Raw genomic sequence first — 22,983 nt, forward strand, 5'->3', positions numbered from 1 at the left:
TCATGATTTCAAGCTTGATTACACTTCCTAGTGTACACTGAGTGTAAAATGGTGCTATAAAGTGTAATTGAGTTTAAAACGACAGTACGATTGCCAAGGAGACTGCTGATGTCAAGATTTATAGTGAAAAAGAAGTTACATTTTAGTCTGTCTTCAGAAGACATGGATTAAACCACTGTAGTCTTATGGATTACATTTATGCCACCTTTATGTGCTTTTTGGAGCTTCAATTCACTTACATTGTATGGACAAACACAACATGTATACATTAAAATACATTTGTTTGTGTCCTGCGGAAGAAAGAAAGTCATACGAGTTTGAGAAAACATAAGTTTGAGTAAATGATGAGAGAAATGTCATTTTTGGGTGAACTATTCCTTTAAGACTCAGTGATCGGTAAAGACTGTACTAAGATTTGCATCTGGTGTCAGGTGGCTGCATTCTGAAGAAACAGTCCAGTGAGACTCTGGAATACTGTGCTGAGCTGTTGGGCCTGGACCAGGATGACTTGAGAGTCAGCCTCACCACCAGGGTCATGCTCACCACTGCAGGGGGCGCCAAAGGCACAGTCATAAAGTAAGTGACCTCACACATATACCCAAGTGTCTGCTCAGCCTCTGACCTGAGTGTGGCCTTCTTTGTTTTATTTGTCTGTTTGCATCTAAATGGTGATAATTTATCTTGGTCCCCTGAGCTGACAGCAACTCCAAATCCCATGATGTTACTGCTTGGTATTTTCCACACTCACGTCTCAATCTCCCCATCACGCGAAACGTCTTCTCATATTACATTTCATAATTTCACCTCATCCGCATAACTGCTAAATGAATCCTCCGATTGCTCATTCACAGATGAAAGGCGAGCCGAAAATAGCTAAGCGCAGCTTTTCCATTAGAGATATGGTCAGCATAATCAAATTTGGCACAGACTAAATTGGCTGAGGGGCCGTAATAGTCTAGTTGCCATTGAAAGTTTTCTTCTGTAGCTAAACAGACGTATTTTTATTAAGAGATGAGGCCGTCCTTAGACTCCTGTCTGTCCCTTTACAGCACCAGCAGCTTTTTCCACACCGGTCCACTACATTTCCTAACAGTCTGTGTCCAGAGACAAGACTCCAGTTTGAAACTTTGTGAAACAAAAGCTGTTCTTACACCAGCTTTTCACCGCAAGGCACATAAACCTACAGTCCAATTACTATGACCACTGTGTGCTTTAAAATTGTCGAGGGGGAGTGGAATTGGAAAAACTTGATTGCCTTGATTGAATTGGATGCTCTGTTCTGCGTCTCCCAGGTGGGGTTTTATATTCTGTGCCGTCTGTATGATAGGGCAGTGCTCAGCGGATTAATATTTAACTGAGCACAGATGCTGGACTGGGAGTGTTTACACTGCATGAATAATGTATGTTTGTCTGAGGGAGTGGCCTGGGGTCTTTTAGGTATGATGAGTCGCAGGAGGTTTCATTGCCCACCTCATTTGACTGAACAGATGCAATACCACGTACATATGCTATATGCATTTTATGGAAAATGATGGGGACTATATTCAAGCAAGGCTACAGTCACTCTCGTAATGCACACATGTTAAACACCGGAGAGGGCACCAGCTTGTGCATGACAGAACTTAATTTCAGAGTGGGATTGTGATAAAAAAAGTTCAATGCGAAAAGCAAGTGACATTTGGAAGGAAGCTTCTGAAATAGTGCTGGCAGCCTCTTGGCGTGCATGCAACAGAGGGAATACACTAATAGCGTAAAAGCAAGTTAATGAAAAGCGATCTTGTAGGCTCAAGTTTGTAGAGATTATTGAGGGCCAGGTCCAGCTTTTATTAACTGAACAGGCAATAAGAGTCACACATTAGGTATTCCCACAGCAGGATGCTGCTGTCGAGAGAGCAAGAAAGCATTATCATTTAGTTCTGGAGTGTAGTTCTTGGGTGGTCGGTGGAATCCATTGTCTTTGGAGGATTATGGGTAGCTGTTGTGTCTTGCTAGTATAACTGAGTCTATGTGCTGCTTTGCTTTAATAGGAGCATCTCAGAGATTTATTTGTATTTTCATGTAATATTGCAGGGCTGCTACACTTCTAACCCTACAAGCTTCACCGTGACTTCAAGTGCTGTTTTCTTTTTTTTTTGCTTTTGTACATTAATCAAAGAACCCACTACAGAATATTTTTTCCAAGAAAGTTTAACTTACTTCACATTCAAGTTTTACACTTAAATTTATCAGTTCCCTAAAGTACTTTAACATTTAATTGCATGATTAATATTTAACTATAATATTAATAATACAGGACCTTGAAGGGGTCATGAAATGCAATTTTTAAAATACTTTTATTACCTTCCCTTAGATCCACTGATATTGCTAGTAAAGTTTTTTTTGCCCCAAAACAGTCATATATGATCATTTTCTACCCTATCTTTGACCCTTTGTTTGAAACGCTCGGTTTTGGCCTCCTTCAAACTTCAATCTAAACTATTCAATCTCTTTGAAACTCAGTAGGAAGAGAATGACAAGCTTATAATGCTCCTAATATTATAAACAAAATTTCAGGGTTTACACATTTGTTTGAGACAGCGTACGAGTACATTTACATTTACATTTATGCATTTGGCAGACGCTTTTATCCAAACTTATTACAGGGGCAATTCCCCCGGAGCAACCTGGAGTTAAGTGCTTTGCTGAAGCACACAATGGTAGTGGCTGTGGGGATCGAACCAGCGACCTTCTGATTACCTGTTATGTGCTTTAGCCCACTACACCACCACCAATCCCAGTACTGATACTGTTTTTTGGTACTTGCTGATACAGAGTCTGATACCTGTTTTCTTTTTCTGAACTGCATATCAACACTTTATTTAAATTGTATCATCAAAATGGTGTTTAAATAAATACATTCATTAAAACTTTAATCAATTGGAAGTAAAACAATCAAAATGTAAACACAATCTAAAATACATTGGTTATGTTATTTTTTTTTGTCATATAAAGTGCTACATAACATATTTCTTAAATATAAATTACTTATAAGGTGGGGGGGCATTAGTCGGACATTTTGGATTTTCTGAAATTCGCAAGCTCTGAACTTTTAAATAGTCCCCCTAGCGATTTCATGTGACTGGCACCAAATTTGTGCAATATCATGCCAGGACATTGTAGATGCTAAATTGCGAACAGATTTTTGATATTCTGAACGGTGCCACCATCACAAAGCAATATATTTATGGTGAAAAATGGGAAACAGGAAGTGCCTTACATCTTACATCTTCTTTATGCATTGTTTGATTTTGATGAAAAATCAGCTGTATGTTTGGTTATGAGGGCTAATCACATGGCTATTATGGGTCACGATCATAGCCCCACCTCTTGGCAGCAGGAAGTATGGTACTTTTAACAGACTTTGAAATAGCCCACTTATGTTTAAATACATTTTAAAATGATTATTAAGCCACAAAAGGATGCTATTTAAATAAATAAATATGTCCTCTGTATGTGCCTCGTGCTACAAAGTGAATTTGCACTCTTTTCACTGTCATCTGCAACAAACAGAGCGCTCAATGCTTATGACGGCCCTGTATGAGTCAAGGACAAGCTTTAAAGGGACGTGCAGCCAGCGTCGGGACCACACTGTCTCAACACATTCACAATTGCTCACATTTGCAGTGCGCTGCTCATGCAAACTATATATCTATAATTAAATTGCAGCTTTTGCGGTAAAATAATCTCACTAGGACATAACGTGATTTTTGTTTGTGCTGAATGTTTACATAATGACATTCGTTCATCAGATGGTATCGTTTTTTTGGTATCGGAGCATTTTTACGAGAAAGAGTATGAGTACATAAGCGCGGTTATCAGACTCAATTATGATACTAGTATAGGGAAATCCCTAGTCATGAGAAATTAAATATTCATGAATGAAACTGTTTAATTATGGTTTTGTGATCAGGTCCATGTGTTTTCAACTGCCCTATCCTTCAATAACATTTCCTCACAAGCAAACCATGCTGATATGAGCCGAAAGAAATAAACGTGCATACATAGTCCCAAGCACGATGAAACGAGACGCTCACATGCATACTGTACAGTATCCTCCTGCACTGAAGCGCACATCTCCTGAAACATATCAAAACACTCAAAGACATCTCTCTAGAGCAGGGGTTGGGAACCTTTTTTCACTAAGGAGACAATTTTAAAATTTTTGGTTGATGCATTTTTTCTAAAGAGCCATACCACAAACGAATAATTTACTATTTTCAAAAACAAAGTTTTTCAATAAAATAAAATGCTTATATTGCCCATTGACTACTCAAAAACAAACAAATATGCAAAAATTAATAGGTAACATGTTGCAATATGGAATTGAGTACACGTGTTTGTGTGTGTATCCATAAATTACATAATTTTACTTCATGAAAAATGTAACTTCCCTTTTGGGCTGGGCTATATGTAAAAATCTTTTTGATGATAATCGCATTTAAAATATCAATATTCGATTATATGGTCAATCCCAAAGGTCGGTGAATATTTTTGCTTTATTGATATTGCTGTAAGAATGTGATTAATTTATTGAAGAAAAACTTGAACAAAAGACATTTCTAATTTCAAATTGTACTTTAAACTAAACGAAAAAGCAATACAAATAACAAAGTGATAAAAAAATCTTATATAGTCACCTTGCCAAATCCAAACATTTACTGTCTCCAACGGCTCCATTTGCCATCACGCAAGTATCAGTATGCAGCAACAGGTGAAAATTACTAGCATACAACTTAAGAACTAAAGACAATTAAAGATAATTATAATAATCATCATAATAAATAAGCCTAAAAAATTATGTGTTCCTAAAAAATGCTGCCAAATGTGTGTTCTTATCGAATCTGTTTGTATTCCATTTTGGTCATATTTATGCTGCCTAAAGAAAAAAAAATAGACCTCAATTTTATGTTCAAGGTGAACGTGTCTTGTATTTATCTTATGATTTAATCACTTTCGTCTTTCGTCTGTAAATATTACTGAACCTGCAGAGTTGTGTTCACAATGTGTAAGAGCGAACTAAACTCGCAGTACCTCACCAGATAATCAGAGATCATTTGCAGCATTCTCATATATTGCATTATTCTTGCAAACAGTTTTCAGTTGAATGAAACACAGAAAAAGGTGTGATAACTCTTTACATGCGCTTGTTTCACAAGACAGGGTCCCGTTGGACGCCTCTGAACAGTGAATCAGACACGAGCATTGACGGCTTTTCTTTTCTCTTGTTTGTTCTTAAAAATATAATAAAGTGTGTTTCTTTGAACACATCAGCATTTCTTGTTATGTGTCACTCAAAGACATCTTACAGGTCACCCACCTTTTGCAGGTAGATGAGCAAAATTACTCGTGCATGAAATGCATTTGGAGAGGAGCTCGCAAACTGGATTGAGTCTCGTGGCATTTTGCGGGTGCTATATCACACCCTGGTTGCACATAAAAATAACGAATGTTCATAAAATCACCCGTAGAAAAATATTAACAGCTAAGATCAATAGTTATTGGGAAACGAGTCCCAGAACTCTATGAATGTTCTTGTGTTGGAGAAGCGCTTTCATTTCACTCAGAGCTCACTGCGCGCACACATAAAATCAGATGCACATCAACGGCTTTTCTTTCATCTGTTCTTCAAAATATAATCACGTTTCATCAAACATGCGTCTATGTGTCTAATTTCTTGTCATATATCTCTCCGAGAAGTCTTACAGGTCGCCTTCCACAGTAACTGGTACATCAGCAAAATACTTGGCATGAAAAATCTGCATTTGGTGGGTGTTCATTACAAACCTTGTTCACCAGAAGTAGGCTGTAAAATTCAGGAGAAAGCAAACAGTGTCACTGACTTCAAGCTTTGCAATCACACCCACACTTTCTGTTGGAAATGTATCTCCACAAAGTTTTAAATGTTCATGTGTTGGTGAATGGTGAGAGACCCGTAGAGCCACTTGATTTTTTTTACAAAGAACCACTCGTGGCTCGTGAGCCATAGGTTCCCCGACCCCTGCTCTACTGCATGTTTATATACAAAAATAATTAAAAACGGTCCAGATGGGTCCCCTTTGTCAAGTGGTTTTTATTGTCGTTTCAACCATATACAGTTAGTACAGTACACAGCAAAACGAGACAACGTTCCTCCAGGACCATGGTGCTACATAAAAACAACAAAGGACCAACACAGGACCACATGAGACAACACAACGAAATAAAATACCTATATAAACTACCTATATATACCTATATAAAGTGCACGTGCAAACATGTGCAAAGTACGGGACAGTACAACAAATGACTGACAATGAACAGGACAATAGACAGTGCAGCGCCGACCAGTACACAGAGGTGCAAAAAGATAACGGTTTCTAAAAATGTAAACATAACATACTATGAGATAGTGTTCTATGCACATAGCAGTTACTGAGGTAGCAGACAGTTATAAGTGACAGTAATTAAAGTGCAACTCAGGACACGTGTGTGTGTCAAACCAGTCTCTGAGTATTGAGGAGTCTGATGGCTTGGGGGAAGAAGCTGTTACACAGTCTGGCCGTGAGGGCCCGAATGCTTCGGTACCTCTTGCCAGACGGCAGGAGGGTAAAGAGTTTGTGTGAGGGGTGTGTAGGGTCGTCCACAATGCTGGTTGCTTTGCGGATACAGTGTTTTTTGTAAATGTCTTTGATGGAGAGAAGAGAGACCCCAGTGATCTTCTCAGCTGTCCTCACTATCCTCTGCAGGGCTTTGCGGTCCAAAACGGTGCAAGTACCAAACCAGGCAGTGATGCAGCTGCTCAGGATGCTCTCAATAGTCCCTCTGTAGAATGTAGTGAGGATGGGGGGTGGGAGATGTGCTTTCCTCAGCCTTCGAAGAAAGTAGAGACGCTGCTGGGCTTTCTTGGTGATAGGGCTGGTATTGAGGGACCAGGTGAGGTTCTCCGCCAGGTGAACACCAAGGAATTTGGTGCTCTTGACGATCTCCACAGAGGAGCCGTCGATGTTCATCGGAGTGTTCTCACCTTGTGCTCTCCTGAAGTCAACAACCATCTGGGGTTCAGGAACAGTAAGGCCACACTTGGCCTTTTTATCCTCCTCTCTCTCTCTCTGAGTACAAATGGAGCACCAGTGGGCGGGGCCAAAGGTGCAGTGATGTAAAGTAGGTATTGATGGGCCCCCTAGTGACGTAGAGAAGTCATGGAAGTTGAGAACGAGGCATTTTTGCATTTTGGTTTCAAAAAATGCTTTTATTGCATTTGTGGCTAAGTTTTGAGTTCTAATATTTACAGTATGTTTTTATAGTAGAATGACCTCTTACATGTCAAAATATCAAGGAAAATTGTATTCCTCATGACATGAACCCTTTAATAAAACAGTGTTTTAAACTTTGCTTTCATACATTTGGTGAACAACAAAGAAAATGAGGATGTTGGAAAGTTGAGTATTTTGCCAATTTTTTTTTTGTTTTTTTTTGCATAGTTGCACACAAAAGAAAAAAAAACTAGCGAAACATTGTGAAAATAGTTTTCAGCAGTTTAGAATGCAGCACATTGTAAATGTATGTCTGTCCCGATAAATGCAATACAGCATAAACAAATTTCCTCTGGTGGAGATTACATTTTGACTCAAAACTCAAAATTAATTCATACTTGTCGCTGGTCTGTTTTCCCCCTAAAGAGTTTTTTAGAATTTTGCTTGGAGTGACTGTCTTTAGAGTACAAAGTTGGATAGAGTTAAACAGAATGGACATATATTGATGAAGCAGCATTAGCAGAAACCCTGGCCCAGATTTTGACTCCTGCTGTCCCACTTTGCTCCTCTCCAGGGTGCCTCTGAAGGTGGAACAAGCCAACAATGCCCGCGATGCCCTCGCCAAAACAGTTTACAGCCGACTCTTTGATCATGTGGTCAAACGGGTCAACCAATGCTTCCCCTTTGATACATCCTCCAACTTCATCGGCGTGTTGGACATCGCTGGCTTTGGTGAGCCTGTTTGGTTGTCACAAGGGATGTTGGTATTTACATTGCCTTAACACAAAAGGGTCTTGTTTACCTGTTCTCATTACCTTTTTAAACTTGTTTCAACCATGTCAACCAGATTTTGTATTTGAGATATGAGACAAATGTATCTTATACAGTGGCCCTTAAAAGTATTTGGACACTTAAAAAATGTTAAGTGTCATTGCATAAGATCATAATCATAATATCAAGCCAAGTGGCAAACAAATTATGCTGGAGCTTTTCTCAGAACTAACTTTACATTTCTTCACAGTTCTTTCCAATTGAGTTCCCTTCAAGTTAACAAAAAGTTTCCTAGCAGAGTAACCACAAGTGTGGTTCATCACATAAAAGGGATAGTTCACCTAAAATGTTTAATTCTTCATCATTTTACTCACCCCCATGCCATCCCAGATATATATGACTTTCTTTTTTCTGCAGAACACTAATGAACTAATGAAATTACCACATATTACGGTTTCATGGTATTTAGGAGTATTGATAATATTAAAACAGTTCAATATTTGGTTATGAAATAGGCTACTTCTGATAAACACACAGATCAATATTTTAGTTATAAAAGTCCTTTAACTTTTGATCTTGAACATCAGGACACTCTCTTAATCCAACAAGGTAAAAAAAGAAAAAGAAAAAGAAAACATCACAAACAGGTAAACATTAATAATATTTTTGGGGCAAAATGTACAGTAGTCAGATGATTATAACTACAAATATTTTGTTATTGTTATTTTATGATTTATGAAATTGAATTGTAATCATTTGTAATGATTATTGCCCAGATTAACACTTAATATATGCATTTGCATACATTCAGTCATTTATTGCGTTTGTGATTTAGTTCAATTCTACAACACATACTGAAATTATATTATTCATGTGCAGTTTATTTATTGCCATTTTGTCCAATACTGACAATTTCTGCCACAGTTTCACTGTTAATGCCTTGCATGCATATTGTCAATGTCAAGTTCCTGAACAATAAAAGCCATGCATTTTGTAAACCTTATTTAGTACTATGTTTTACAAATAAAACATATTATTAGTATTATCAAACACATTGGCCTACTGTTGCGCTGCACATAGGCAAAAGAACAAACAGTTGGCACATCGTAAAGTTGAACGAGGTCTTAAATCCGTTTGCTGCATTTGTGAATGTGACAGAAAGCATACACATAACTTTAGCCTAACTAGCCATTACAAATCATGTAAAACTACACTGAATCTGGTGTTTATGAAATGGGCTATAATTTATTATCCTTTGTGCTGTATTTCGACATACATTCATCTCCGCAATTTCTGTGGGATGGTGCTTAAGGTTTGAAGTGTTTCCCACCAGAGCCCATTCTTTTTTTTGCGGCAAACTTTACAGACTGGGTAACGTTGATGGTGCCTCGTGGGTCTTTTATATATCCAAGTAATCCCAGACAGCAGACTTCAACTTCTGAGGCGGCGGAAATAAAGGTTCAGACTCGGACATGTCAGTATGTTGCGCTCGTGCTGCACTTATGCTGCACTCCGCTCCGCTCGTGATGTGCAGCATTTGTGACACCTGCATGTCACATTTAAAATTGAGTGACAGTCGAATGCAACATGAGGAAGGCGCAATTTAAAGATTTATTTTATCTAGTCAAGTTTTTATGATGCTATGTACATGTCGCAGATTCTGCCTTAATTAAACTGATTTGGATTTTAGAAAAGTTCGGAAAAGGATTTATCTTCATGCAAAACCGTCAATGAGAAGATAGCAATGGTATGATAACCATCTATTTTAAATTATGTATATTGTAAAACCTTGAAACCGTTACATCCGTAGTCCATACAATGCAATTGAATGGTGACCAAACCTTTAAAGCTCAACAAATTAGATAAAGTCAGCATAAAAGTAATCCATAGAACTCCAGTGGTTAATTCTTTATCTTCAGAAGCAACATGATAGATGCGGGTGAGAAACAGATCAGTATTTTTTATTTTTTTTTTACTATAAATTCTCCACCCTGCTCAGTAGATGGTGATATGCACGGAGAATGCGAATCGCCAAAAAAAAAAAAAAAAAAGATGAATGAGGAAGTGAAAGTTGAAATTTATTGTAAACATTGACTTAAATATTGATCTGTTTCTCACCCACTCTTATCATATTGCTTCTGAAGATATAGATTTAGAATTTATGGATTATTTTTATGCTGCCTTTCTGTGCTTTTTGGAGCTTAGAAATGTTGGAACCCATTCACTTGCATTGTGCAAGTGTGGAAATATTCTTCTAAAAATCAGTAGAAGAAAGTCATTCACATGTGGAATGTCATGAGGGTGAGTAAATGATGAGACGATATTCATTTTTGGGTGAATTATTCCTTCAATGATAATTGGCTTTCACTAACAGTGTCTCAGTAATAGTGTAACTGTTAAATGCCTTTAGAGAAATAACTAGCTCATGAATCATAATTTCTTTTTATATTCCTGTTCAGAGTATTTCGAGCACAACAGCTTCGAGCAATTCTGCATCAACTATTGTAATGAAAAACTGCAGCAGTTTTTTAATGAACGCATACTGAAGGAGGTGAGTCATCAGTGTTATTGGGATGTTTAGTATTAATCAGGGACTCATGACTATGCCCTTCTTAAAACTGTCACTTGAAGCAATTTAATCTGCTTCATTCAGAACAAGCACAAAACTCCTCTGATTTAATGATTCCAATTTGACTTCTTTTGAGACGTTCCTATTCCAGAATTGTGAGTTAAATGTTTGCCTTCTTCAGCAAAACCTGATGCACACTTATCTTGTGTTTTTCTTTCCCAGGAGCAAGAGCTGTATCAGAAGGAAGGCCTGGGAGTGAATGAAGTTCATTATGTGGATAATCAGGACTGCATAGGTCAGTGTCCCTTTGGCTGCAAATATTAATGACCTTCCTCCATTCCATTCATTACTGGATGCACTATGTCTCATAGACTGCTTCTTAAGTATAATGAAGCCCTCCACATTGAAATGCTAAGGTCTCTGAGTTTACCAACACACAAACGCTCATGGCCAGAAATGTAATACATATCAGAACAAACGCTCATGTCATTTTTTAACAGTTTGTTTCTGAACCTCTGGGAATTCTGGTCTGGTTAATTTAAAAAAAACTGTCCCAATGTGACAGAGCTATTTGTTTAGACCAAAATAAATAATCTTTACATGAATTGTGGCGACTTTAAAATGTCTCTTTCTCTCTGGACATTATATACACTACCAGTCAAAAGTATGGACACACCAACTCATTCCATAGTTTTACATACTGTAGTATGTACAGTAGTTTTACTCAGCTTATTCTGTGCTGACAGCTCTCGGTAAGTGTTTGGAGTGCGCTGTCTGAAGTTACAGGTGTGCTGCACAGACTACAGACTCTCAAAAACATGAAAGTATTACGTTGAATTGCTCTGACAGATTTTATATACAGGTCTTTTTATAATCAATCACATTAAACTAACACATTTAATTGACAGCTCTACTATTTGCCTCATTTAAGAATAATAGTTATAATCAGTCATCAAAATTCTGAAATAATTAGAGCTGTCTGTCAATTCAAATTTTCAATTTAATGACATGATGTGGCGATTAATTAATCAAACTAATCGCATATAGGGCCCCAAATAAGGATAATTCAATATATAATAATCAAAATCATTGTAAATATAATATGTATAATAATTCAAAGAGATTACATTGTTGTTGCAGATGAGGGAAGCATATATTTGACAATACAAAAAGTGTTTTTTGAAGTCAATATATTTATTTATTTTTTTGAAAAATGTCTTATTGAATATATTTCTGCAGGAGCATGATTAATTGCGTACATTTTTTAACGCATAATTTTTTTATACAATTAATAGCACTAAATGAACATGTTAAATTGACAACCTTAGTAATACCACAAATGGAAGTATGAGAATTATGTAGTGACTGAAAATTTGTAAACAAATCAAAACTATATTATATTTTATCTTAGCCTACATTACAGCTCTGCACACTTTGAGTTATTCAGGTATGGTTTTTGAACAGTTTTTCCATGTAGGCTTGGCAGTTGTTGGCTGCTTTACCTACACTATCCAGTCCAACTGACACATAAATTAATTAACAAATGAAACATAATAAAAAATAAAAAAAATTCTACAAAATTTTTGCCAAGCATTTGAGGCAAAAATATACAGTAGATTAAACGATTTTTAAGATTAGAAACATTTTAGTCACGTTTTTCAACATTTTTGACTGGTTGTGTACCTAGGATGAACATTCCAGAGGAAAACATGGCAGAAATGTATGCTGGGTGCCAGAGATAACACAGGAATGAATCCTGGGAGGGAGAACTCTCACACTCTTGAAGGAGATAAGATGAAAGCTGCTCTGTTTTAGTTTTTCGTTGCTGTCTCTAAAGTTGATTGCTCTAGCAGTGCAGTCTGACCCTATACCCCCCAGAAACAGTAAGTCCGTTCAGTCTCAGGGCACACATTAAAATCTCAAGCTGGTTCATTGAATGCAAATACTTTCACTTGGTCTGCAGAGGTATCAGTACAATGCCTTTCATCTTTTTACTCTGCCTATAATGGCTTGCCAGAGCACTGCAAAAAAAAAGCCTTATTAATCCGATTTTTTCTCTTTTTCCAGATAAATAGCTAAGCATCCTTACAACAAGATACATTTACTTGTGAAAACAAAATTGCTTAAGTTATTAAGACTTCTTTTGTAGAGTGGTCAAAATTTGCCTGCAGCCATATAACCCTGTAGCTCAAGACTTGTTTGCATACTGAAGCTAAACAGGGCTGTGTCACCCTGTGGACTGTGTAGGCCGTAATGCCCCAGTATAGTGTTGGGGACCCTATACTGTAAAAAGGCACCGTCCTTCGGATGAGACATTAAACTGAGGTCCTGACTCTCTGTGTTAATTAAAATTCCCAGGATACTTCTCAAAAAGAGTAGGGGTGTAACCCCGGTGTCCTGGTCAATTTCCCCCATTGGCCCTTATCAATCATGGCTTCCTAATAATCCCCATCCATTAATTGTCTTAAAAACTCTAGTCTCTCCTCTCCACCAATAGCTGGTGTTTGGTGAGCATACTGGCACACTATGGCTGACGTCGCATCATCCAGGTGGATGCTGCACACTGGTGGTTGTTGAGGAGAGTCCCCTGTTCACTGTGTATAGCGCTTTGAGTGCTGTGTCAGAAAAGCGCTATATAAATGTAACGTTAACGTATGCTATTAATTTAAAATGTTTAACGTGTTAATTTTCTTTAACGCGATTGATGCATTTACCAATTTTCAAGTTAGATTCTGACATTTTCTCCATGTGAGTTCTGAACACTGATTGGAATTGAGCGGAACATTTGCAACGTTTCCGGGGTCATTTCACTGAAACACACACAACAGTGATTCCATGTCAGTGATTCAGTAATGGACAAAGACATCTTAACTGTATTTTTTTGTAGCATCAGCGTTTCCCCAGCACCGTCTTGGGCTTCCGTCCTCGGAGCAAAACAAGACGTACCCTGCAAGTGCTTTTCATGTGTAGTCCAAAGTTGTGTGAAATCATGTAAATGTGGCTTCACAATTACTGTAGCAAAGCATATAGCCACAATTAATATTGGGGAGGATGAGAGTTTAAGAGATTTAATGCCCATTGTAAGGAAAATACAACCTATGGGGACTAGTTCTTTCAATTAGTCAACCTCCTACTTACTCTTTGGGAAAAATGTTACTCGAATTGTTGCTAATTTAGAGTATTTCTATATTTATACTATACATAGCTGGGTTTCCATCTAAATGTTTTGCATTTTTGAAGCACATTTTTTAAAATTGGACTAAAGAAAATACAAATTATTGCGCATTTCCATCCATTACATCATGCGCATTATCTTGATGGAGCAGCTGAATGACCTCTTTTCTTCAGGAACAGTTTTATTTGCAAGATTGGAGCAATTGTACCTCATTTTATTAAATGCTGCCAGGAGACGCCGCAGAATAAGTACTAAAAGCATTTTGACAGGAAAAGTATATGTAGAGTCAAATTTAAGCACTTTTAAATCTGTGAATAATCGCGATTAACTATGAAAAATCATGTGATTAATCACGATGAAATATTTGAATCGACTGACAGCACTAGTTGTTTTTTTTACCCTTTTGGCAACTTGTTTTTTTTCATGTGTTAAGCATTAATCTAATACAATTGTGTGAGGTTTAAGCTTGCAATTTGTCAATAAGCATTTGTTTCCAATGGAGCAAGAAAAATATACAGTACTTAGTAACTCCAAAAAACATTTTCACCCAAAAATGAAATATCTGTCATCATTTACTCAACCTCATGTAGTTTCAAAGCCATATGACTTTGTGTCTTTCTTTTGTGAAGTAAAAAAGAGAGGCTGAATGTTAGTGTTAGTCAGCATTCACTTTCAATGCATCTTTTTTCCCCATACAATAAAAGTGAATGGTGACTGAGTTAACATTCTGCCCCTTTATGTTCCACAGAAGAAAGTCAAATGGGTTTGGAACAACGTGAGATTGAGTAAATGGTGACAGTATTTTCATTTTTTGGTGAACTACACCTTTACACCTAAATCTAAGTAAATGTATTGAAGTTTGTTTAAAATGACAAACAATTTGCCAATGGGTTGAGAACAATAAACTTAATTCAAGTTATATTCTCTGAAAACAAAAGGATTTTTAGATATTTTTACTTGTAAAGAAGAGAAAAAATTCTGATTAAGAAATAATTTTTCTGCACTGAGATCTGCACATTCCCCCCTGAAAAACGCCTCCATCTCCATGATTTTTCCACCAATTGCCAAAGTATCTTCAACAGAACAGCTTATATGACTTCGCACAGCATGTAGGTGGCTTAAAATTACATCCCACCTCTCTGATGCGGTTTGTGCCGTACTTGAGTAGGTGCGCGACACCTGCATCACAGATGTCACTTCTATTCCAATGGGAAAGACTCTCACTTGTTTGCGCTTTCCATTCAGCAGTTTTGCATTTCTTAATTCTCTCAATAGTAATGCAACACAACACATGTCCTTGTGACTTGGAAATGGACTTGCAGGTCCTTTCCCCGCATGTCTCCTCATCAATCACCTCACATTCATACACTGGTGTCTGCTCATGCAAATACAGCACCGCGCTTGTATCCGTACCTCTCTCACCTGCACACGTCTCAGATGAATTATGCATACGATGGATGCCTTCGCACTTATTACCAACAGCTTTGCACTGTGCTCACCGACTTCGCATTTGTCCATTAAACTTGCTGAGTTCTACATCACTTTAGATAATACCTTTTGTACAAGGATTGAATATGCTAATTCATGTTATTCACCTCTGCTCACTTTCATTCACATGAAAAGTTTTGGTAATCAGTCCCAAACTTCTCCCTGTGACATTAGTTTTAGTTATTATTTGTTTGCTTGGCAGATCTGGTTGAGGCAAAGTTGGTGGGTATCTTGGATATTCTGGATGAGGAGAACCGTCTTCCCCAGGCCAGTGATCAGCACTTTGCGGAGGCGGTTCACAGCAAGCACAAAGATCATTTCCGTCTCAGTGTAAGCTATGATTTGATTCTCTCTAACAGTCATGTCTGTATATAATATAAGAAAGCTTAAAGGAGTAGTTCATGCAACAATGAAAATAGTTTAACTCAAAAATACAATTGAGGAAATATAAAGAGAGGATATAACAGGATAAATACATAAGAAATGTACAACATATATAACATATAATACAGTGTGTGAAACAATGTCATCATTTCATCGGGTCATTCCAAACCTGTAAGACTTCTTTTTTTGTTGTTACACAAAAGGAGATGTTTTAATTCTGTGGTCAGCTTATCAAAAAAAGTATCATTAAAGGGATAGTTCACCCAAAAATGTTAATTCCCTCATCATTTACGCTATCCTAGATGTGTATGACTTTCTTTTTTTCAGCAGAAATAAAACAAAGATTTTTAGAAGAATATCTCAGACCTGTAGGTCCATACAATGCAAGTGAATGTTGGCAAGAGCATTCTAAGTTCCAAAAAGGGTATAAAGGCAGCATAAAAGTAATCCATATGACTCCAGTTTTTAAATCCATATCTTCTGAAGCTATTGGGTGAGCAACAGATCAATAAGTCCCTTTTTACTATAAATTCTCCTCCCTGCCCATTAGGTGGAGATATGCACAAAGAAAACAAAGAAGTGAAAGTTGAGATTTATTGTAAAAAAGGACTTAAATATTGTTCTTTCTCATGCACACCTAGTAAATTATGACAGATTGTTCATTTTTAGTGAACTACTCCTTTAAGCTACATAATAGTTGTAAAACAAGTGAACATCAGGAAAAAATGTCCTGGTCATATTTCACCCCCAGAACTAAGAAATTATATTTTGCATTAAGAAAATATAGAGCCTGGTTGTGTATTTTGATATTTCACATTTTCCTACCAAATTCTCATTACTGTAATTCCAAAAATGAAAAGCATTCTGTCCTGACACATTGATTTTATATTTTATTAAAAACAGCATAAAGTAAACACTACCCAGATGTATAATGTACTTACAAATGTACTTAACAATTTAAATAATCTTTTTATTTGTAAAAAAATAATAATAATATATATATATATATATATATATATATATATATATATATATATATATATATATATATATATATATATATATATATATATATATATATATATATATATATATATATATATATATATATATATATATATATATATATATATATATATATATATATATATATACACACACACACACACACACACACACACACACACACACACAACAGTTAGTTCCAGTCCTCGAATCTGATTGGATGAGACGTTCCATGAGCACTGATGGTCTGATGCCATAAGCACACCAATGCTTCACTTGTGTATCACTCAGCTTATGATCGTGCCGTTCTAAACTAAAGTGTAAGAGCAGTGCAGATGTGTTAAGAGCTACTGTTTGTCTTTTTTTTTTTTACATTACATATGTTAGCCAGCAGGTGGTGGCAAAAGATCATTTTTGTGTGTAATATGAGCCAGTTGGTGACGTAAAGTGAATCCGTTAGTCATCGTTTACATAGAACAGCGCTCTGTGATCGCTTGAATTACCACTACATTACTTAAGCTAGGGCATTGTTTTAAACAGCTTTAAATGAACAATTTCAGGATTAAAGCTCATTGCAGCTGAGACACACAAAGGACTGTTTGATTACAGAACTCGAGGCGCTTATCGAGATTCCACATTGGATACACACTGTTTAAAAATGGCAGAGGACATTATTGTTTCTATAGTGATCGACTCTTGCGCGGCTACCAAGAAATAGGGAGAAATACCCCATGCTTAGACGCTATTTTTCCACTGAGAAAGCTGACAGCATATCTGATTGGGAGTGGCATCTCTCTCTCTCTCTCTCTCTCTCTCTCTCTCTCTCATCCTTGTTTATCCAATAACGTGTTAGAAACAGCACAAGCCGTGATACTATTTCTGAAGTGAACTTTTTGAATTACTAATGGAGGTTTGGACGCATCATTTCTTTTGAACCAGCAATGGCAAATTCTGATCTGTAGCGTAATAAAGTAGTTCCACACACAAACCTTACTCGGTTTTTCCTAATTTTTTTTAAATGTAATTGTTAATTGAACTGTTGTATATAAGCAATATCACACTCGCAATCGTGCTATATGGCACTACATCATCACTGCTGTAATTACCTACGGCACTCAGTCTGCGGTCTTGTGTCTGTGGCCTTTGTCTGCCATTTTTGTCACCTTTGCATTCCTTAGTTTTCACTTTTGTCCCTTGTGTAGCCCCTTAGTCTCTTGGTTAGCCTTCGTGTTCACTTGTCATTGTTTAAGAACTACACTTCCCAGAATCCACCTGCCATCATCACTGCCATTTTGTTCATTGTTCTCACCTGTGTCTCATTCAGTCATCATTCAGTCATCACTCACTGTGTATTTAAGCCCTGCTTTTTGTTCACTCCTGGTCGTTCGTTCTGTTATGAATGGAGGCAGCAAAGCAGACGAGGAGATGCGGATCCAAAAGCAGTTTAAACTTTATTAGAAAAATAAACAAGGCGGGTACACAAAACACGGGAACAAAGGAAAAACCCTCAATGGGGAAATAAAACAAAAAACTAGAAAACACGGGCAGGGAACACATACCAGGCTAACAACAACATTCAACGAACGACAAGGAGTGAACAAAAAGCAGGGCTTAAATACACAGTGAGTGATGACTGAATGTGACACAGGTGAGAACAATGAACAAAATGGCAGTGATGATGGCAGGTGGATTCTGGGAAGTGTAGTTCTTAAACAATGACAAGTGAACACGAAGGCAAGAGACTAAGGGGCTACACAAGGGACAAAAGTGAAAACTAAGGAATGCAAAGGTGACAAAAATGGCAGACAAAGGGCAACAGTGAAACAAGACAAGGAATTCCTAATATATATATATATATAACTCAGCAAAAAAAGACATGTCCTCTCACTTTTAACTGCTTTTATTTTCAGCAAACTTAACATGTGTAAATATTTGTATGAACATAAAAAGATTTAACAACTAAGACATAATCTTTACATTTCTGGGGGGAATGGCCCTAGCCCTCACCCTCCCATCAAACGGGTCCCAGACGTGCTCAATGGGATTGAAATCTGGGCTCTTCGCTGGCCATGGTAGAACACTGACATTCCTGTCTTACTGGAAATCACGCACAGAACGAGCAGTATGGCTGGTGGCCCTGTCATGATGGAGGGTCATATCAGGATGAACCTGCAGGAAGGGTACCACAAGAGGAGGATGTCTTCTCTGTAACACACAGCATTGAGATTGCCTGCAGTGACAACAAGCTCAGTCTGATAATGCTTTGACACACCGCCCCAGACCATGGCGGACCCTCCATCTACAAATCGATCCCGCTCCAGAGTACAGGCCTCGGTGTAATGCTCATTCCTTCGACAATAAACAATATATTTTTTTTATATTCCAGATGGCAATTATGAATTGGGTTCTTATTTGTAATGAGTCACATGATGCCACAATGTAAAAAATCTTAACAATGCTAAACAAAGGCTTCATTTTCTTTATGCAAAGTATTATTTATTTTTACTTCTGATTTTGAGCTGGAATATGACCCAGACGTTTCCTTACAGTTTTTGTGAGAGCCATGCTGACATTCTAACAATGTCAAGATCCAGATACAGTATGATGGCAATCATAAAACTACATCTGTAATATGGTATTTGTGGGACGTTGAATTTTCTGTGGGCTGTTTTTTCAGGTGCCCAGGAAATCCAAGCTTACAATCCATAGAAATTTGAGAGATGACGAAGGTTTCATCATAAGACATTTTGCTGGTGCTGTGTGCTATGAGACTGTAAGGACCCCGTTTACTTATGTTATTCATAATAATTTTATGAATGGAAACTATCTTATTGTTTTAATTCTATAATATGAAAGTCATTAACATGGCTTAATTATTTTCTGCCAAACTTAAGATTGGTGCCTTGGGGGAATCCCTTTGGCAAAGTTGTTGGTTTTTCCAAGTAGTCTTTGTGTATGTGTGAGGTTGACTTTGTGTTTATTTCTGTGCCCTTTGGGTGTGTGTGTGTGTGTGTGTGTGTGTGTGTGTGTGTGTGTGTGTGTGTGTGTGTGTGTGTGTGTGTGTGTGTGTGAGCAGACCCAGTTTGTGGAGAAGAATAATGATGCCCTCCACATGTCCTTGGAAAGCCTGGTGTGTGAGTCGAAGGACAAGTTTATCCGGGATCTCTTTGAGAACAACTCCAATTTCAAGGAATCCAAGCAGAAGGCTGGCAAACTCAGTTTTATCAGTGTGGGAAACAAATTCAAGGTGAACCCAACCTTTGTCTTAGATATACTAACTTTGTCAAAAGAGTTAAAAATCTTACAGCTGAAAACATCTTTTTTTAAGCCTTCATGGCTTTAGAATATTGACTATAGACTTTCCTCAGATTAGGAGTTCCTCTAAGGCGTATCTTTGGTCCTTTGTAGATTTTGTTTTGTGGGACTAGGTATTCTTTCGTTTTTCTTTTTTCTTAGTTCATGTAGATTTTTAAAGCTTTGAGACGTCTGACCTCTTGCCTGGTGATCTAATACCTTCTAACTGTTTTGCCCTCTCTCCATCCTCCTCTCTTAGACCTCCTCCTGTTTCTTCAACCTTTCTCTGAGTAAAGCAGTAATGTTTGGTGGCTGAAATAATTGTAGAAACCCAGAAACAATGGAAAAAAGTGAAAAAAAAAACTGAAGCTTTTGTAGGGTAAGCCTGGCTGAAATATTCAGTGCCGGCACCACAGGGTCACTTACAACACGTCGACCTTTCACCTCATAAATAAATACAGATTCTAGTGTGTTCCCTCCCTTCTCCTCTGATCTCCTTCACCCTCCTGGTCCATTGCCATGTCTTTGTGTGAAAGTGGCTGCCTCATTGCCTTGATTGTACTCTGCTGTGGCTATTTGTCTTTGAGACTACATTGCTAAAGATATCATACTATAAACAATTCATACTGTTATAGAGACATTATAAACAAAACTCATTTCATTCAAATTGATTGCTTTAAAGGGGTCATATAAAGACAAATCCAATTTTCTGCTTTCACTAATAAATCACTTCAAGCTCAAAACTACTCCCCAATCCAAAAAGACAATTTATTGAAACTAAGGTTAAACAAATGGCCTGTACTGAACATCCTCAAGTTTTCGATGTTAGATGAATACATTAACACATGACCGCACACATCAACAATGCCAACAACGGCCTGCATCAGTGTTTAGAAACAGTTTTTGAAGTATGGGGCAGTGCAAACTAGGGCATTTCAATTAATTTTGTCGTTGAGTGCTTACTTACTTGTAATTTAGAATTTAAGTTCAACCTTCAACTGTATCATATTAAATGATACATTCACAAATTAATTGATTTGATCATGTGTACATTTTTAGTACAACTAACGGCAAGATTTAGGTGAGAGAAGCAGTTTCAATGTTTCCTACGGCAGGAAAGGCACAAAGCGAAATCTTATTGCAATATTCGAGTAGTGTTTTTACAAGCCAAATATTTAAAGCTGAACAAGTACCCGATTAATCGATTACTGCAGGTCTGCATCCGTAGTGCAAACTATGTTTGACCTGACTGCAAACCCACAGCCTGCAAGAAAGCTCGGAGAGTGCTGTTGCTCATTTTACATGCGAAGAGGGTATATTAGCATAAAATTGCCCCTTTAATTCTAAGTGTGATCAAGAGGGTTGAAAATGGTCATGCCAACATCCATGACTGCACCAAAATCTGACTAAGATATGATCCCTTTAATAACCACAACATATTAAGTGTGTTGAAGTTAGCAATATGCTTAAACCTGCATATTTGAACCAATCACCAGCACAATGCATGTCTGTACTGTATATGTCTCAATGTGTGATACCGTTTGCATGTCAGCACAACTGTACAGCTATGTTTCTAGACTTACTTTTAGCAAGAACAGATGCTCTGAACTGAAATTCATGAGACCTACTCTTAAGTTTCTCTTCTGATTAACTCTCACAGACCCAGCTGAACCTTCTACTTGAAAAACTTCGGAGTACGGTGAGTAATTTTTTTTATTTATTTTACAAATGGTGCCCACAGGTTTTGGTTATCTAAATCCTAAAGCACAGCTTTTTTTTAAACATAATCAGACAACACTAATTTATCACTATGCAATTATCTGTTAAAATGTTACAAACTAGCATATATATATATATATATATGTTTTATAAAGGGCTCGAGTTTCATCCGCTGTGTAAAGCCCAACCTAAAGATGGTCAGCCACAAGTTTGAAGGAGCCCAGATTCTGTCTCAGCTGCAGTGCTCTGGTATGTAGGTGTGTTCCCAATTCCTCACGCTGCACTGCAGGTAATGCTTCAAATGTTTCAATTTAAGAAAACCCATTACAAATACACATTGCTCATCAGTCGCAAGTTCTTTTTTAAACAAATACCCAAATTGCCTATGGAGCGGCCATTTTAAATGTGAGCTCCACTGATTTTTCATTATCTTTTTGAGGTGACGTTAACACATGAGTGTTTTGAAGGTTGAGGTGATTGCGTTTTATAGGCTATTTGCAAAGTTTTAGAAATAAACTTTCCGGTGGTTCAGTGAGTAGGCAAAAGACAAGTATAGAACATAATTTGGGTTTCACTATCATGTGAACTAATCATCTACTAAATTTGTTGTTGCTTTGGGACTGTGTTAACTAGTTGCAATTCACTTGATATCAGTTCAATGTAGGGCTGTGAATCGATATTTTTTTTAACTATTTAATTGCACAGTTTTCTGTGATTAATCGCAACTAATCATGGTACAGGGTACATTCAACAACATTCAAATCTAGTCATAAATATATTTACTTTATACTTAGTTACAAAGTACTTGCAAGAAATTGGTAAGCCATCCTTTATTTTAAATATTTAAAGATAAACATGTTAAAATGTCCAGTGTTCAGTTGCTGAAATAGATCATATTTTTTTACAGGTATATATATTTACATTTACATTTACTCAATTGGCAGATGCTTTTATCCAAAGCGACTTACAAAAGTGGAATACTTAAGCGAATCACCTTAAGGAGACAGTGGTACGAAAAGTGCCATACTACAAAGTTTCACTATCATCAGAATAGTATACAAAACAGAATTAAGTGCAACAAGAATTGTAAATATTTTTTTAACTTTTTTTATTTTATACTTATTTAGTATTAAATATTTTAGTATTAAATATTTTATACAAGTATATGTACAGTATACATGACATAAAATCAGTGGACATGCTGTAATTAAAAGTTGGGCAAAATCTTTACCGTTTTCCAGTGGACTTTTTAATAATAGGATCAAATAGGAAGATTAAATATATTATTAGCTTAATTGGCAGGTAAA

At 37.0% G+C, this 22,983-nt stretch overlaps 1 protein-coding gene across 2 annotated transcripts in view; it reads left to right on the forward strand.

The window, feature by feature from the left end:
- Window positions 1–22,983, forward strand: part of LOC127657046 (unconventional myosin-VI-like) — a 102,935-nt gene that overhangs the window by 42,426 nt on the left and 37,526 nt on the right. The window contains exons 12-20 of one of the 2 annotated variants that reach the window (XM_052145683.1): window positions 432–576; window positions 7,846–8,003; window positions 10,502–10,593; window positions 10,834–10,906; window positions 15,477–15,604; window positions 19,341–19,436; window positions 19,740–19,910; window positions 21,618–21,656; window positions 21,832–21,925. In XM_052145683.1, coding sequence (XP_052001643.1) covers window positions 432–576; window positions 7,846–8,003; window positions 10,502–10,593; window positions 10,834–10,906; window positions 15,477–15,604; window positions 19,341–19,436; window positions 19,740–19,910; window positions 21,618–21,656; window positions 21,832–21,925 — 996 coding nt within the window. Of the gene's footprint in view, window positions 1–431; window positions 577–7,845; window positions 8,004–10,501; window positions 10,594–10,833; window positions 10,907–12,298; window positions 14,327–15,476; window positions 15,605–19,340; window positions 19,437–19,739; window positions 19,911–21,617; window positions 21,657–21,831; window positions 21,926–22,983 lie in introns of those variants that run through there. The other variant, XM_052145684.1, reaches the window with a different exon arrangement.

This window comes from Xyrauchen texanus, chromosome 16 (assembly GCF_025860055.1).
Source record: "Xyrauchen texanus isolate HMW12.3.18 chromosome 16, RBS_HiC_50CHRs, whole genome shotgun sequence".
NCBI lineage: Eukaryota > Metazoa > Chordata > Actinopteri > Cypriniformes > Catostomidae > Xyrauchen > Xyrauchen texanus.